This window comes from Bidens hawaiensis, unplaced genomic scaffold (genome assembly GCF_021521415.1).
Source record: "Bidens hawaiensis isolate Kalapana, Puna unplaced genomic scaffold, B.hawaiensis_p1.1 tig00031109_1, whole genome shotgun sequence".
Lineage (NCBI taxonomy): Eukaryota > Viridiplantae > Streptophyta > Magnoliopsida > Asterales > Asteraceae > Bidens > Bidens hawaiensis.
Window position 1 is genome coordinate 5,850 of NW_027495213.1, and position 14,861 is coordinate 20,710.

Genomic DNA, 14,861 nt, shown 5'->3' on the forward strand with positions numbered 1-14,861 from the left:
ACACGGTCTCCTGTTCCGGGTTGGGGTGTTACAGTTATGGTATCAGATCTAAGGCTCTTTCCTGTAGAAAACTTAAACCTTAAAATCAGACTTGTGAGATAATGGGTAGACGCTGGGTTAGGATTACTTTCTTTTCAATTTTCTTGCTCATGATTTTGTGATTTTTAAGTTTACGTGTTCAAGATCGCTCTAATATTGACCGTTGACATCTATTTCACTTAATAACTTTCTCGTTTATAATAAGCGCTTCTACCATTGTTTTCGCTTGCTCTCTATGAAAGAAAACATATGCCTTTGGACGTTTCCAAAACACTTATACTTCTGAATAAATGCGGCACGTAGTGTTAGGAAGCACCTTCAAGATTTTGGACATCGTTTCTTAATTAGTTGTCATCACGCCATTTTTTTTTCAAGATTAGCCATGTTTTAAGATGCATAATGGAAGGACAGTTAGGACATGGTCGTAAGGTAAATTGATGATTACGGTCGCGAATATAATCATGAATTTACAGGTACGTATGTGTGCTACTAAAATTCTGTCATGCAGATTAATGTTCCTCTAATGCTCTGATATGACCTTATCTTAACATTTTCACTTTATCGCACTAGTGTTATGTGTCTTTTGTATATTTATGTATATGAGTTAAGATATGTATGTTAACATACAAAATATGCTATTTAAAATTTTTATGTTCTAAGTCTTAAATTTTTGAAGCATCCAATTGGTCACTACTATTTGTTCCACTTGTAAGTCACTCATTTCAGTTAGTTGTTACTCGTTCAGTCATTAGTTATACGTTTCCCGGTGATGTTTCAGGTTATTATTATTATTATTAATTATGCACTTACATATATGTATTCGGATAAAAAAAATCTGGTTTTTAGTTACACGATCAAGTATTATAAGTTGCATACTTTAGTATAAAAAAAAAACTTACTTATTCTGCTTAATGCCAATATGCCTTCAGAGTCATTTGTTTAAAGTTATTGCTCAGTATTTTAATATAATAAGTTTCATTAATCTGAATTTGGAAAGTTTGGCGTTTGTTTTGTATCTATTTTGTATTATATATTCATTATGTTAGACTATCAATTTCATGGTTGAAAATTTTTTCCAGGGTAGAATTGAAATATTTAGAATTTCTTAAAATAAAACAAAACAAAACGCAATGCTTAGTATTTCAAGTAAAACGTAGTTAGATGCCTAGAATTTGTTTCAGTTATCAAATTACATGATTTCAGTATCAGGCCCTTACAAGTTTTACCGTCTCTAGCTATCAGTTATTTGATTTCAATTATTATATATTTGTATCCGCTATAAGTTATTCGCCTCTAGTTAGACGTTACTTGCTAATGCTTTAAATGATGGTTTCCTTTTTATCTCTTATATCAGAATTCTTATCTTACTTGTGTTTTAAGTTTCGCGTTTCGAATGTATTTATATCTGTGAGGTCAAAGATTCATTTGGTTATCTATAACAACAAATTTGGGGGGGGGGGGGATTTCTTTTAGGGTGTCGGGTGTTGAAATACCTAGCGTGTAGTATTCGTATAACATAAATTTCGAGGACGAAATTTCTTTTTAAGGGAGGTAGAATTGTAATACTTGAAATTTAAAAACACAAAAATTTTAAATGTCAAATTATTGTGCTAGAATTTAAACGAGTTAATACGTCTTAAAAACAATTATTAAATTATAAGACATGTGATGGAATGTTTGATTTAGATCAATATTGTAAACAAGGATTGCTTATTTGATTTTTAAAGCATGAGTTTATCAAATCATATTAAAAGATTTAATATGTTTAAATAATTTATATCCTAGGATGCAAATTGAAACTTGAAATTAGAAGCCAACTTCATGATTTTCCACTAGCGAAATCGTCATTCCGTAATGGGATTTCAATGCCATCAGTTCTAAAAATTTATAGTAATAATAATAATAACAACAATAGCCATAAAGGAATAAATAAAAAGAAAAAAAAAGAGTTTGAATGTTATCTGATCTTCGCTCACGTGCTTATCCAAACATGATGCTAACAAACCTTATAGAAATTCTGGATCAAAACTCAAGTTCCTATATCTAATTCGGTCATTTTTAACCCCGTAAACCCTTGATTACGACTCATTAACCATACCACCAGCTTCTGATTACGCTCTCTGTTCAACTACCGAGCACACACCACCGCCGCTATCGGTTGTTTTCGGAGCTACCTTCACCGTTACATCAGTTTCCACCACCGAATCGACCTCCCCGTTTTAGTGGAGACAGTTATTGTCACACGTTCACTTACTTCCGCCGCCGCTCTCTTTCATTGATACGTTCGGTTTGTGTTCGGCTATATATTGAGGTGTGAATACAACTTAAGGACGTTGCGACTTTGTTTACTTTTGCTTAACAACTAAGGTACGGTTTCCGTTTACTTTTAGTCATAGTATATTAACTCTATTTCGTTACTTCATAGTACGGTTTCTGGTTTCTTTCACTCATAGTATTAATCATATTATGTTCGTAATACGGTTTTCTGTTCTCGTTTACTCACGGTATTGACTCTATTCCGTTACTTGTAATACGGATTTTCGTTATGCGTCAGCTACATTTTGAGTTTAGTTATTTTATATAAATAATATATTTTTGGTAGCATGCAATAGATTTTTTAATTCGTACTCATTATTGCATGTTCCTACGGATAATAATAATATGAATTTCTGTTAATATGTTATATGCTAGGCAGTTATATTGCCTTTCATGTTTAGTACTCCGTTACCCGAGCACAACACTTTTCATGACAGTGTGTTTTAAAAGTTCACGGCGTATCTAACTAGTACTTTGGTAGTACTTTGACCGTTTAGGGGTGTATGGATCGATCCTAGTTCAGTTATATGTTACACGTTATATGTCACACGTCATATGTTATATGTTTTGGCTCTGGGTACTCCTTTCATTGCGCGACTTATTTTAGTAACATCACTTGTCGTGTAAGTCAGTCACCGTTATATGTTTAGTAATACGTTTAGTATCGGTTTTTGTTTTGGTATTGTATTGTCACATGTTCTAAGAGTATCAACTTCGGTATCATACTTATTTTGGGAAGATAGATTTTGTTATTATTTTGCTTCTGTTTATTTGTCATTACTGTTGTTCTTTCCGTTACTGGGTAATTTTTGGCTCAGCCGTATTTTTCTTGTTGTGTTTTTCCTATTTTTTTACAGGTAAGCTGGGACTCGGGGAAGTTAGTGATGAGAGAGACAAAAGAAAGTTCAAGATTTTAAAAAGTTAATTCTCATTGGTTTAATAATGTGACTTAGGTTGCTTTGATTTATTGTAATTTGGATTGTGGCTTTGATTTGATATATGTAATAGCGACACGTCTCCTGTTCCGGGTTGGGGTGTTACAATATAAAATAATAGTTATACAACACTGAAATATATATTCATTAAACCACAATTGAGCATATTCAAACAAAAATCATTGATTCCGGTCTATTCAAGCAAATATCAAACCTAGGTCTTTCCAATATGAGTTCTCAAATGCTATATGCATTGATTTCAACTATCAAATACACAAAAACCTAATGATTAACTTCAATCCCATCACAAGAAAATTTTAGCAAATAAAAAATTCAAAGACTTTTAATTTCATTTACCGTCTACGTTGAAGTTCGGAGGAGACGTCAGGCAGTGGCGGATAGCAGTAGGGTAAATTAGGTTTATGCCTCGAGTGTTGGATTTTGATCGGTGGAATAGGGAATGTAGAGAAGCGATGTGTGGTGGCTAGGGTTGGGAGTCTGTGAAAAAAAAAATTGTTTGAGGTTTGAAATAGGTTAGAAGAAGTAAAAAGAGGTCGAGCCAGATCTGCACCAAGAAGAGCCTCCGTATATGTTTTTTTTAATAAAACGCATACGAGAAAACAAACACTTTGCAGAAGCTCATGTCTTTATTTTATACTCTATTTATAACATGATCAAATTATTCAATTTCCTTTAAACTATATTTATATTGTATCGTATTGTGTCTATACATTTTTATAAAAATAAATATTTACATATTACACTACTATGCGTTGTTAGAATATACTCCAAAACATACTTGATGAAATCCAAAAATCAATCGTGTTTTTAAAGATGAAAAATAATATAATTTCAAATGTTATCATTAAAATATTATGTTGTGTATATTATAGAATATAGAAGATTGTAAATAAATAAATAAATAAATTGAATATTCTTTAATTTTACGAAACAAATTTTTTAATCATTAAATTATAAGTATATGCCTAATAGTTGATTCATTTTTTTTAAATCAATCCATTTATCTATTGATTTTTTTTAAATTATCATATAAACTTATAAATTATAAATACATGTTTTAAATATATCCGTTTATTTTTTCGGTTAGTTTAGTAACTATATATATATATGTTAAAATGTAAGGATAGTATATACTAGGGGTGTCAAAACAAACTCAAATAGGTATTTTTGGGTCGATATGGGTAACTTTTAAAACTGAAATGGGTCATAATTAATCAAAATAATTTTTCAAGGATGTCAAAATAGGTTGGAAAAATGATAGTAACTTTTGGTAATAGGTTAGAATGATTTTGTTTGTGGGTTTTGAACGGACTAAAACAAACTCCATCCTATGTTATTTAAAAAAAACACTCAAAATTGAAACCATCAAAACCGAACAAATACCGAAACCGATAAAACTTAACAAAAATAAATAAATAAAACCGAACCGAAAAAAGAAATGAATCTGAACCAAGACAGCCCCATTTTTTTTAATGAATGAAGACGACGGGGAAAACATTTTAGATATTTTACTTTTTTTCGTTTTTTATATACATTTTGAGTTATTAGTTTTTTGTTTTTGAATTTTTTTAGGGTTTTTTAAAACCCTTTGTATTTTAACCTTTACTTGTGTCAAAATGGAGTAACTTTACTCATATTGACCTAATCACGTCTTAAGATTTTATTTTAAAAACTTATACCGGCCCAAACCCATTATGACCCATCACCCAATCCAAACCATTCATATTGCCACCTCTAATATATATACCGATTACTTTCATATATAATAAAGTTTACCATATTTAGCTTTTTGTTTTTTTACCCATTATTGTTTCGAGTGTTTTGTGGAACTTTAATTTGATGTTAAGGGTCAAAAACTGATAAATAGATTGTTTGGTACAAATTAACTACATTTTGCTCAAAATTTGTTACGGATAAAAAAGAGGTAGCATGAGTATTTTTAAAAGTCTGAGAATGTAAATAGATGTATCGTCAAATTTGGTATAGGTTCAAAGTTTTGACTTGAAAATATCAAACAAATGAAAGTTAGAATTTTAAACATAATTTGGGGTTCAAATTTATTTTCAAGGACATTTTCGGAAATAATGAAAAGATTCGGGATTTGACAAATTGCCATTTTTTTCTCACGACTATTAAAATTGAAGAAAAGATGGCGAACACTTTCGGCATGCCACCTCCAGGGTTATCAATGCTTCTAACTTTTCTCAATTTTGAAACATTTGTGTAAGCATTGACTTTTCCTTTAATGGTGATAAAAAAGCTGTATGTGAAGCACGTCATACAAAATTATGCTCAAGTGAAGCAAAACATTCACTAAATTGAACGTGTTAACACGCTATTTTTATGCGCTATCATTATGGCAAAGTCGAGAAGTCCCTCAAACTTACCAAAATCTTTTTCATAGTATAGCTCAGAACTATTATTGTATAACAAGTTTTCTCTGAAATTGTTTCATAACCAAATTCTTTCAGTTATACATACATGATACTAAGAATGAAATTTCCAATACATGGAACGCTATCGGATATGTTTTTGCACTTGCATTACTGTTATTATTTTTTAATTAAGTTCATTTAAAAATTATTTTTTGATATAAATAAAATCAATTTATGTACATATATTATAAATACAAGCATATATATAATATATTTTTTTATATACATTATGTACTTATTTGCTTTATTTGTAGCATCCTCTAAAGCTAGTTTATTAATATTATGAAAAATCTAGTTTATACTTCATATATATATATATATATATATATAGGCAAAGTATATAATGAAAACTCACTTGAGTTGTGAAAACCCTATGTAACATCGTTTTTTTTACATGTAATATATGTTGTTACATTTAATACAAAATATCGAAAACTAAAAAAAAATGTTTTGCTATTTTTTATAATTTTTTACTAATTTTTATATATGTTTTCAAGAGAGAGAAAGTGTAAATTAACTTTTATATTTTTATTAACTTTAATTGTGAACCACAAAATTTAATCTTTAATTAAAAACATGTGGTTGAGAATGAGTTTATAGAGTTTTCACAACTCAAGATGGTTTTTATTCTAACCTAACCCTATATATATATATGTTTTGTACTTTTTAATTAGATATAATAATTTATATTAAAGAAAGAAAAATCGAAAATGAAGAATGATGAAAATGACCTATACTAAAAGTTGAAGGGTAATGTTAGAAGAAAAGCTGACGTGACGAAAGAACGACTCAAATGAGTCATGCGACTAGGCCGCGCAAAAGAAAACTCAAGTTTTCAAAGGTAAAGAAAAAAACAATTATAAATATACTAGATTTTATCTCCCGTATTACGAGGGTTGTTTTACATTATTCGTTTTTAATATTTATATATGTATATTTGGATTTTAATTTTATTTATTGTAAGAAAGTTAATAATTAATATATACTTGAGGTTTGATGATAAAATAGTTTCACAAATAAATGATATGTTATAATCCGGTTTAAAAGCTATCTGGGTTTGGTGATACCCATTATCCGTTTATTTTTTTTATTGTAAAATCGTTTCTTAATTATAAATAATATATATTTTTAAATAAAATAGGATATTAATTTTTAGTATATCCCTATTTTATAGGATTTCATATCAAATATTTTATGAGATTAATTTTTAATATAATGAGATGTTATAACCCGCTAAAGAGCTATTTAGGTTTGGTGAGACCTTTACCCATGAATTCGGGTCAAATGCGTGAGCAACCTTCATTTACAAATAAAGCAATCTGATGGCTTAAGAGAATGGTTGTTTTACATTTTTCGTTTTTAATATTTATTTTTTAGATTTTAATTTTCTTTATTGTAAGAAATTAATAATATACTTAGGGGTTGATGCTGAAAGAGTTTCATAAATAAATGATATGTTATAACTCGTTTAAAAGCTATATGGATTTGGTGACTCATGATCCACTTATGTGTTTTACTGTAAAATTGTTTATAAAATAAAACATGATTTATTTATTTATTTAAAACAAACGGCAATTGAAAGGTATATGAATCCGGTAGTTAGTTTGTGACTTTGTTGAGTTCTGTACCCGTTTATCAAACCAAACCCTAACCCTAACCAACTAAATTCAACGCTTATGCGAATCGATCAGCTTCAATTTATGTTGATTTAGCTCGTCGATTCCTTCAGCTATGGCGACATCTGACGTCAATCAGCAGCTGGCTCTGGTAGTATCCGCTAACACCACCACGTCATACGAGGAGCTGTTGGAGTCTCAGAAAGCACTAATTAGCAAGCAGATCTGTGACCTACAAACGATTGTTTCCAAACAATGCCAGCTTACCGGCGTCAATCCTCTCTCTCAAGAGATGGTGCGTCTCAACTCTTTATTTGTTACAATTAGGCGTTACACTTGTTCGCACAGTAAATTAGGGTTGCAGGTTAATTAAATTGACCAGATAGATAGATAGTCTGTTAATTGTATAAGGACGGTGACCGCCACACGCGTAGAAACCTATTGCTATGTATTAATGACTTTGTTGGATGATTTTTTAAGCAATAAGTCTTCAATTAGTGTAGAATGAAATTTTAAATGATAGCTTCTGTAGGCTGTAGCAGAGTACAGGTGGTTGTAACATTTGACATGCAATTCAATTTGGGAAAAAGGTTGCGGGTGAATCAAGTTGACTAGGTAGAATGATATTACAAATTCCAACTGCTACTCACTGTTGTAGCTTAACATATATACACTAGAAACCTATTGCTATATATATTAGTTACTTTGATGTATGATTTTTTCAAACAACAAGTTTTCAATTATTATTTTTGTATATTGTGTTGATGTATATTTTTTTATTTGTGTGCAGGCAGCAGGTGCTCTTTCAATTAAAATCGGTAAGTTCCAATGTTTCATAGTTGCTTCAGTCTACAGATTTGTAGTTGAACAGTTCTGTAAAACAGTGGCGTCTTCTTTACCTAGTTGCCGTCTCAAACGGTCTAACTGATATCTCAATATTAGGGCTGGCAAATTGGGTAGCTGTTTAGACACGATAAGACCTGTTTAGCAAAAAGTACACTATTCAATTTTATTACCTTTTTGAAAATAATTAAACATAGGAGGCTAGAGTTCCTCGTTTCTCCTTCTTGATACATAAAACATATAATTGTCGCGCTCAAACCACCAAAGCCAAGTGTTAAAAGAGTCGTTTTTTGTGTTTGATACCTGTGTTAATCGCATCGTCTCATGTTTTGCCAACATTCTCATTGTTTGTTTTTTACCTAGTTTTAGTTTTATAGGAATAGCTTCATTTTACAATGTTCTACTGTTTTCGAGGCATAGCTGTTATTGAAGGTTTAGTTTATCACCGCATGTGAAGGTCTGCAGCAGTGTGCATTGATATTCTTGTGGCTTATATTTTATTTTATTTTCAGGGAAAAAACCCAGAGATCTTTTGAATCCAAAAGCAATAAAATACATGCAATCAGTTTTTGCTGTTAAAGATGAAATAAGCAAGAAGGAAATTCGAGCAATTAGTGCTCTCTTTGGCTTGACAGCGACACAGGTTTCTGTTTATTCTCTCCTCTTTTACTTCATCATTTTAATATGTAATAATAAGCTGATATAAGAATAGGACGAGTTCAAGTGTTCTTTTGTTACCAGCAAGTCATAGTGTTTGCAGTGTTTTTGTTTATTACTAGGAATTTATAATTCTATATCACCCAAATTAGTAATGAATAATTTAATTAATACAATTTTAAGGTGAGGGACTTCTTTAATGCTCAACGCTCTAAAGTTCGGAGATTTATTCGATTATCTAGAGAGAAAGCTGTCCGGTCAGCAGAAAGTGTGCAAGAGCAAGATGTGACAATGAGCTCTAGTGTGGACCCACCTAATAACCCAGTTCCTTTGATGTCAGTGGGCCCATCAAGTATTGAAGTACCTTCTTGTTCTACCCAAGACGAGGTGTTACCTGATACAGATGACTCAGAGAAATATTTTATTGCTCATATTTTTGATCTTTTGCGGAAAGAAGAAACATTTTCTGGACAAGTTAAATTAATGGAATGGATCTTGCAGATACAAAATGCTTCAGTGCTCTATTGGTATTATTATATTATAATCCACTAGGCATCGTCGTCTATTGTGTGAAAATAGTCCAATCATTCTTTAATGAACTTGCAGGTTTTTGACAAATGGAGGTGTGATGATCTTAGCTTCATGGCTGAGTCAAGCAGCAACCGAAGAGCAAACAACTGTTCTTCATGTCATTCTTCGGGTACATAAACTGTTCACAATAGTATTGCTTCAGATGTAGTTATTTAATATTTAATCATGTATTTTATATACTAAATGGAGTTACCTTTAGGTTCTTTGTCACCTGCCATTAGATAAAGCTCTCCCAGCACACATGTCAGCCGCATTGCAAAGTGTCAACAAACTTCGGTTTTACCGGGGATCAGGTGTGTTTTCTTTTGGTGGTATCAAGTTGTTGATTTTTTTGCACGTGGGCACATTAAAATCTGCACTTTTTCATTTTTATATGTACTTTTCTTAGTTGTTAAATCTGCGTCGTTTTTTGCCTGTGTTTTTCTAAGTCACATAGATATGTTAATTTTCTTTTACGCGACATGCTGGATCTAGTTGGAGATTTATATATATATTTTTTCATTTTTGTGAAACATAAGTTAAGTATCTAGTCATGTCTTTTCATACTCCATCTTTTATTAAGATTTTGTATGGCAAAACCCTTTCTGTGGAGTGGATTTCACTATTATGTGGTTTGTTTTTTGGTTGTTCTTTTATCATTTGAATCTCATAATCTGATTTGAAGATCAGATATCTCAAACAGGGCAAAAAGTCTGTTGTCTAAATGGAGCAAAATGTTTGCAAGAAGTCAAGCTATGAGAAAACCCAACACCAACATTTCTTCTGTTGATGCTCAGAATGAGATGCTACTGAAGCAGAGGCAAGCCTCTCTCTGTGTTTATGCTTTGGCTTAAATTACTATTAGTGGTTTTATATTTATTGTTGCTTTATTATGGTGTACAGTATTGGTGAAATTATGGAAAATGAATCATTGGAGTCCAAAATTGACAACAACGTGAGTCTCTCTCTCTTCTCTCTCTCTCTCACTTGCTCGCTCGCTCTCTCTATATATGTACCGTGTATTTACAAGTTTCCTCTTTTTGAGCTGCTTCATCTCAAGTAAACACAATTTTTTATTTAAGAGATAAAAGTTACAGCTTTTAACTTCTCACTTCCGCATTGGTTTTACATTGACAACACGTGTCTTATTTAGTTTTTCTCTCTCTCCTTAACCATTTATACACCACATAGAAATGACTCATTTGGCATTCAAGTCAAAAGATATCTACTGTCTTGAAAGCAATTACTATTGTTTAAAACTTTTATTGCATTGTTTGCTAAATTTGTTCTTATTTTTCTTTGTTAAATAGGGAGCATTATCTTTGCAAGACAACCCTGAAAACTCCAGGTATAAAGCAAGCATGATACTTGTTTTAAAAGTGCACCCAGTAGCGAGGCTCATCAGGGTGATCTTTGGATCGCATCTGGATCCCTAGGTCAAACTGTTTTGAAATTATCCAAGGTTTTGAAAAATGACAAAACAAAACGCGTAGGTTGTTTGGGTTGCCAGGACCCAATCAAAACGGCTCAAAAAATTGGTGGTTTATGGTCTTTACTGTTATTTACTAAATTGTTTTTTGTTATTATTATTTTAAAAATGACAATGGTTCATTAATATAATACATAATTATATATACATAAATGCATATTCCAAATATTAATATAATGCATAGTTACATATACATGCATATTCCAAATAGAATTAACAAACTATAGAAAGTTAAAAGGCCTGCTTGGTTTACATGGCCAGTTCTGAGTTTTAAACCACCAAACAAAACGTTCAACTACCAAAACTGAATCGCAGCTTGCGTATATCATGCGTGAGCCTTCACCTTTTGCCTTGACTCTGGGTATCTAATCGCCACGGAGTGTCTTGCGTCTTTTAGTACCAAGAGTATAATAGGAAGTTCAGATGCAGTTATGAGAGCTTTTTGGTTAAGAATGCTTAACCCTAATTCTTGATTTTTTTTTTCTATTTTCCCACAGGCCACAGTCCATCAAATTGCTCACAGGCGTATCTTCATCTCGTATCCTTGGGATATTATGTGTTTTCCCTTGGAATCTGGTAGCATTAGTCAAAATGGCATAAAATCTGACATATTAGTGATAGAAAGAGTTATAAGAGTGACTATTAACTGCTGCTTCGCTTACAATTACTCAACTTCACAGATGCGTTTGTTACTGGGGACTCTAATATAAAAACACATGTATAATTGAACACAAACACATGCTTTTGACATCTTATACCTCTCCAACATATGCCGTTTCTCTTCAAAATTGAAACATGATTTTGTTAAAAATAGATAAAATTGCAATATTGTTTTGGGAGTTACGAACTGGTGACTCAAATAGTACTAAGATTTTAACAGTCTCTGGAATCTGTGGGATCTGTTTTAACTAATTCATTCACTTATGGCTGGTGTCTGTACATACACACATATATGTATGTGTGTGTGTGAATTTTATATATATATATATATATATACATATATACATACATACATACATACATGCACACACACATATATATATGAAGGATGCTAGTCACTATGAAAGATTATTTTAAAACAAATCTGTAATCAATGAACATGCTTACTTAGTGATTAAGGGAAAAGAGACAAACAAGTGGCAATCAAGTTACTAGAAATTAAAAAGAGAAAGTGTTGAAGTAGGAGGACAAAGCTCTAAAACGTTTGATATAGACATCCATGAATGTCGCAACTCTTTTAAAAAAATCACTGAAGATTTAGGTGTTTTGTCTAGTTGTCTAATACAACATTCATATGTGATATAAGTTAGTTGCTAATTTGGCTACTTAACGAACTATTTTCTGTAAAGTGAATCATACTCTAAATTTAATGAATTTCCAATAAGAGAAACTGGAAAGTATGATAGTTATTGCCTTGACTAGATTTCAGATACCAGGAAACGCAGAAAAGTACAGCTCGTGGAGCAACCCCGCCAAAAACCAGCTAATCATGTTCCACAAGTTGCAAGAATTTTTTCTGCAAACCAGGGCCGTCCACTTTCAGCTGATGATATACAGAAAGCCAAAATGCGGGCCCATTTCATGAAGAGTAAATATGGGGAAAGTTACAAGAGCCCTCAAGTGAAAACCGAGGTCTCGCAGGCTAAAGCTCCTGTTCATCCTAAAATTGAAGAAAATGCTACTTCATCTTCTATCATGACACCTTTAGCAGCAGCCAAACCTCATGTTCAGCCTAAAGTAGAGGAACACAAGTCACCTGTGAAGCTTGGGCCAGTTGATGAAGTGAAGGCGGTTCCGGTTCAGGTTCATGGTAAGGAAACTATGGACTCAGAGGAACCTATGTGGAAGAAGTGCAAGAGATTGCAGATACCGTGGGCGAGTCCACCAGGTATATTCACTTATAAATAAATTTCTGTTTGTTTTTCTTTTATGATGCTGAGTGTTTGCAGGTTCAATGATTTGCTCATTGTAAAAAATGCTTAGTTTTACTATCTTAAAAATAAACCCTTTTTAAGAAGCATCAGGATGGCTGAATCACCCTTAGTCTCTATCCTCTTGTTAGGTTCATACTTTAGGTTTCCAATCATTAATCTTTTCCTGAACATAGATTAAATTGTGAAACTGTATGTTGGTGTTGAATTTTGCGCCATTTTGGATTTTGCGCCATTTGAGTTGGTTCTTTTTGCTGCTGTTTTGGTCTTTATGTTGCTCACAATTATCTATGTTTTCTCAAATTCTATGCAGAAATTAAAATCAATAAAGAGTGGAGTGTGTGTTCTGGTGAAAACAGCAAAGAAATTGATGTACAAAACAACCGAATCAAACGTGAAAAAGAAGTTTTCTACACCACACTTCATGAAATACCGCTAAATCCCAAAGAACCATGGGACCGAGAAATGGACTACGATGATTCACTAACACCTCAAATCCCAACCGATCAACTTCCCGACGATGATGACAGCATGATGGCCCAGCCCACAGAAGCAGTGGGTAACCATACAAACAATTATGCAGTGAGTACAAGTACACTAGCTGAAAATAATAACAGGAACATGCCCGGACCCGATCTTGAATTACTAGCAGCGTTACTCAAAAACCCAGAAATTGTATTTGCACTTACCGCTGGTCAAGGTGGGAGTTTGACCAACGAACAAATGGTTAAGCTTCTTGATGCAGTTAAGGCTAACGCGGCTCGTGGTGGCTCGGTTAACAGTCTTGTTAACGGTTTGGTTGAAAGAAAAGCAGAGGAAAAGGTTGAAGTTTCATTACCGTCTCCAACTCCTTCCACCAACCCTGTAACGGTGCGTCGTCAATTGTATCCACATCATCATGTTTTGTACAAGTCCATATTTTTAAAGATTTTATTATTTTTTTCACCTTTGCCTCGACAATATAATCAACAACAAATACATAAGTAAATGTTAATAAAGAATTAGATTGTAGGCTTCTGTTTTGGTTGATTGGTATATAAATTGGAATATAGTAATATTAACAATTGATATATATAGAAATAGTAATGTTATGAATAAGTTGTAATCAATATGAAGTTTTATATAAAATATAAAAAATAATGTTTTCTTCAAATCATTTTCTGGATTCTGCTGATTTTTCCCCTTTTGATTCAGAGCGGATGGCGGCCGGAAATTGCTAAAAATCCATTTTCACGTCAAAGTGTGACTGTTAACGGTAACGCATATGCCATTCCAGGAGTTCATTATCAAGAAACAAACCAACAAACAGTTGCTACGGTAACACACCAGAGATTGTCGGCAGCCATTAATGGTCTTGCAACACCTAATTTGACCCAGCAAGCCGTTTCTTCGGCAGTACATCAAAGATTCTCTGATATTGTCACTGACCAGAGGAGTATTCCGGCAACTAGCCGTGTATCATCAAATGCCTACTTCTTGCAGGAACACGGTGGGCCCCAAATACCTCAACGGAACATGCCCACAGTTCCGTCTTGGGCTGGCCGGGAAAGTTTAGCATCCAGTTCATACTCTTCTGTTGAACATAATACAACATACAATGCATATGGTACAAGAGAATACGCACAGCAAGGCCCATCGCTTTCAGTCCCATCTTGGGCGAGAAACGGGGGGTATCGAGATGGATCCGGGTTTGAATCTTGGGGCCCCAACAATAGTCCGGTTAGGTCTCGTGAATATGTTGATGGGTGGGAATACTCGGACCCACATGGCCGAGGCTACAGTTATAGGCCCGAGATGTCGAGAATGCAACATGATGTTTCTCGGTATCAGGAACAAGGTGGTAGAAATGGCGGTTCGCAGTGGCGGGATAGGAGGAGATGAGTTGGGAATTATGTTTTGACGGTAGTTTGGGTCTCTGGTGACTGGTTTACACTTTACAGACATTAACCACCTCTGAGACATTTTTCTGCCAAAAAAAAAAAGTAAACAAAATTGAAAACTATGAGTTT

General features: G+C 32.9%; 1 protein-coding gene across 1 annotated transcript; it reads left to right on the forward strand.

The window, feature by feature from the left end:
* Positions 1–7,468: 7,468 nt before the first annotated feature.
* On the forward strand, positions 7,469–14,861 carry LOC143581594 (homeobox protein LUMINIDEPENDENS-like). The gene is made up of 13 exons (XM_077064351.1): positions 7,469–7,657; positions 8,153–8,180; positions 8,718–8,848; positions 9,046–9,389; positions 9,469–9,562; positions 9,653–9,746; positions 10,123–10,252; positions 10,336–10,387; positions 10,743–10,780; positions 11,419–11,459; positions 12,351–12,809; positions 13,166–13,722; positions 14,047–14,861. The coding sequence occupies exons 1-13, from the start codon at positions 7,478–7,480 to the stop codon at positions 14,731–14,733; spliced, it is 2,835 nt and encodes a 944-aa protein (XP_076920466.1). The 5' UTR covers positions 7,469–7,477; the 3' UTR covers positions 14,734–14,861.

Excerpts from the sequence above, each read along its gene's own strand:
- LOC143581594 (XM_077064351.1), top strand. The coding sequence starts at position 7,478 with ATGGCGACATCTGACGTCAATCAGCAGCTGGCTCTGGTAGTATCCGCT. Across the intron at positions 8,181-8,717 it reads TGCTCTTTCAATTAAAATCG|GGAAAAAACCCAGAGATCTT; the intron begins GTAAGTTCCAAT and ends TTTTATTTTCAG. Across the intron at positions 11,460-12,350 it reads CACAGGCGTATCTTCATCTC|ATACCAGGAAACGCAGAAAA; the intron begins GTATCCTTGGGA and ends ACTAGATTTCAG.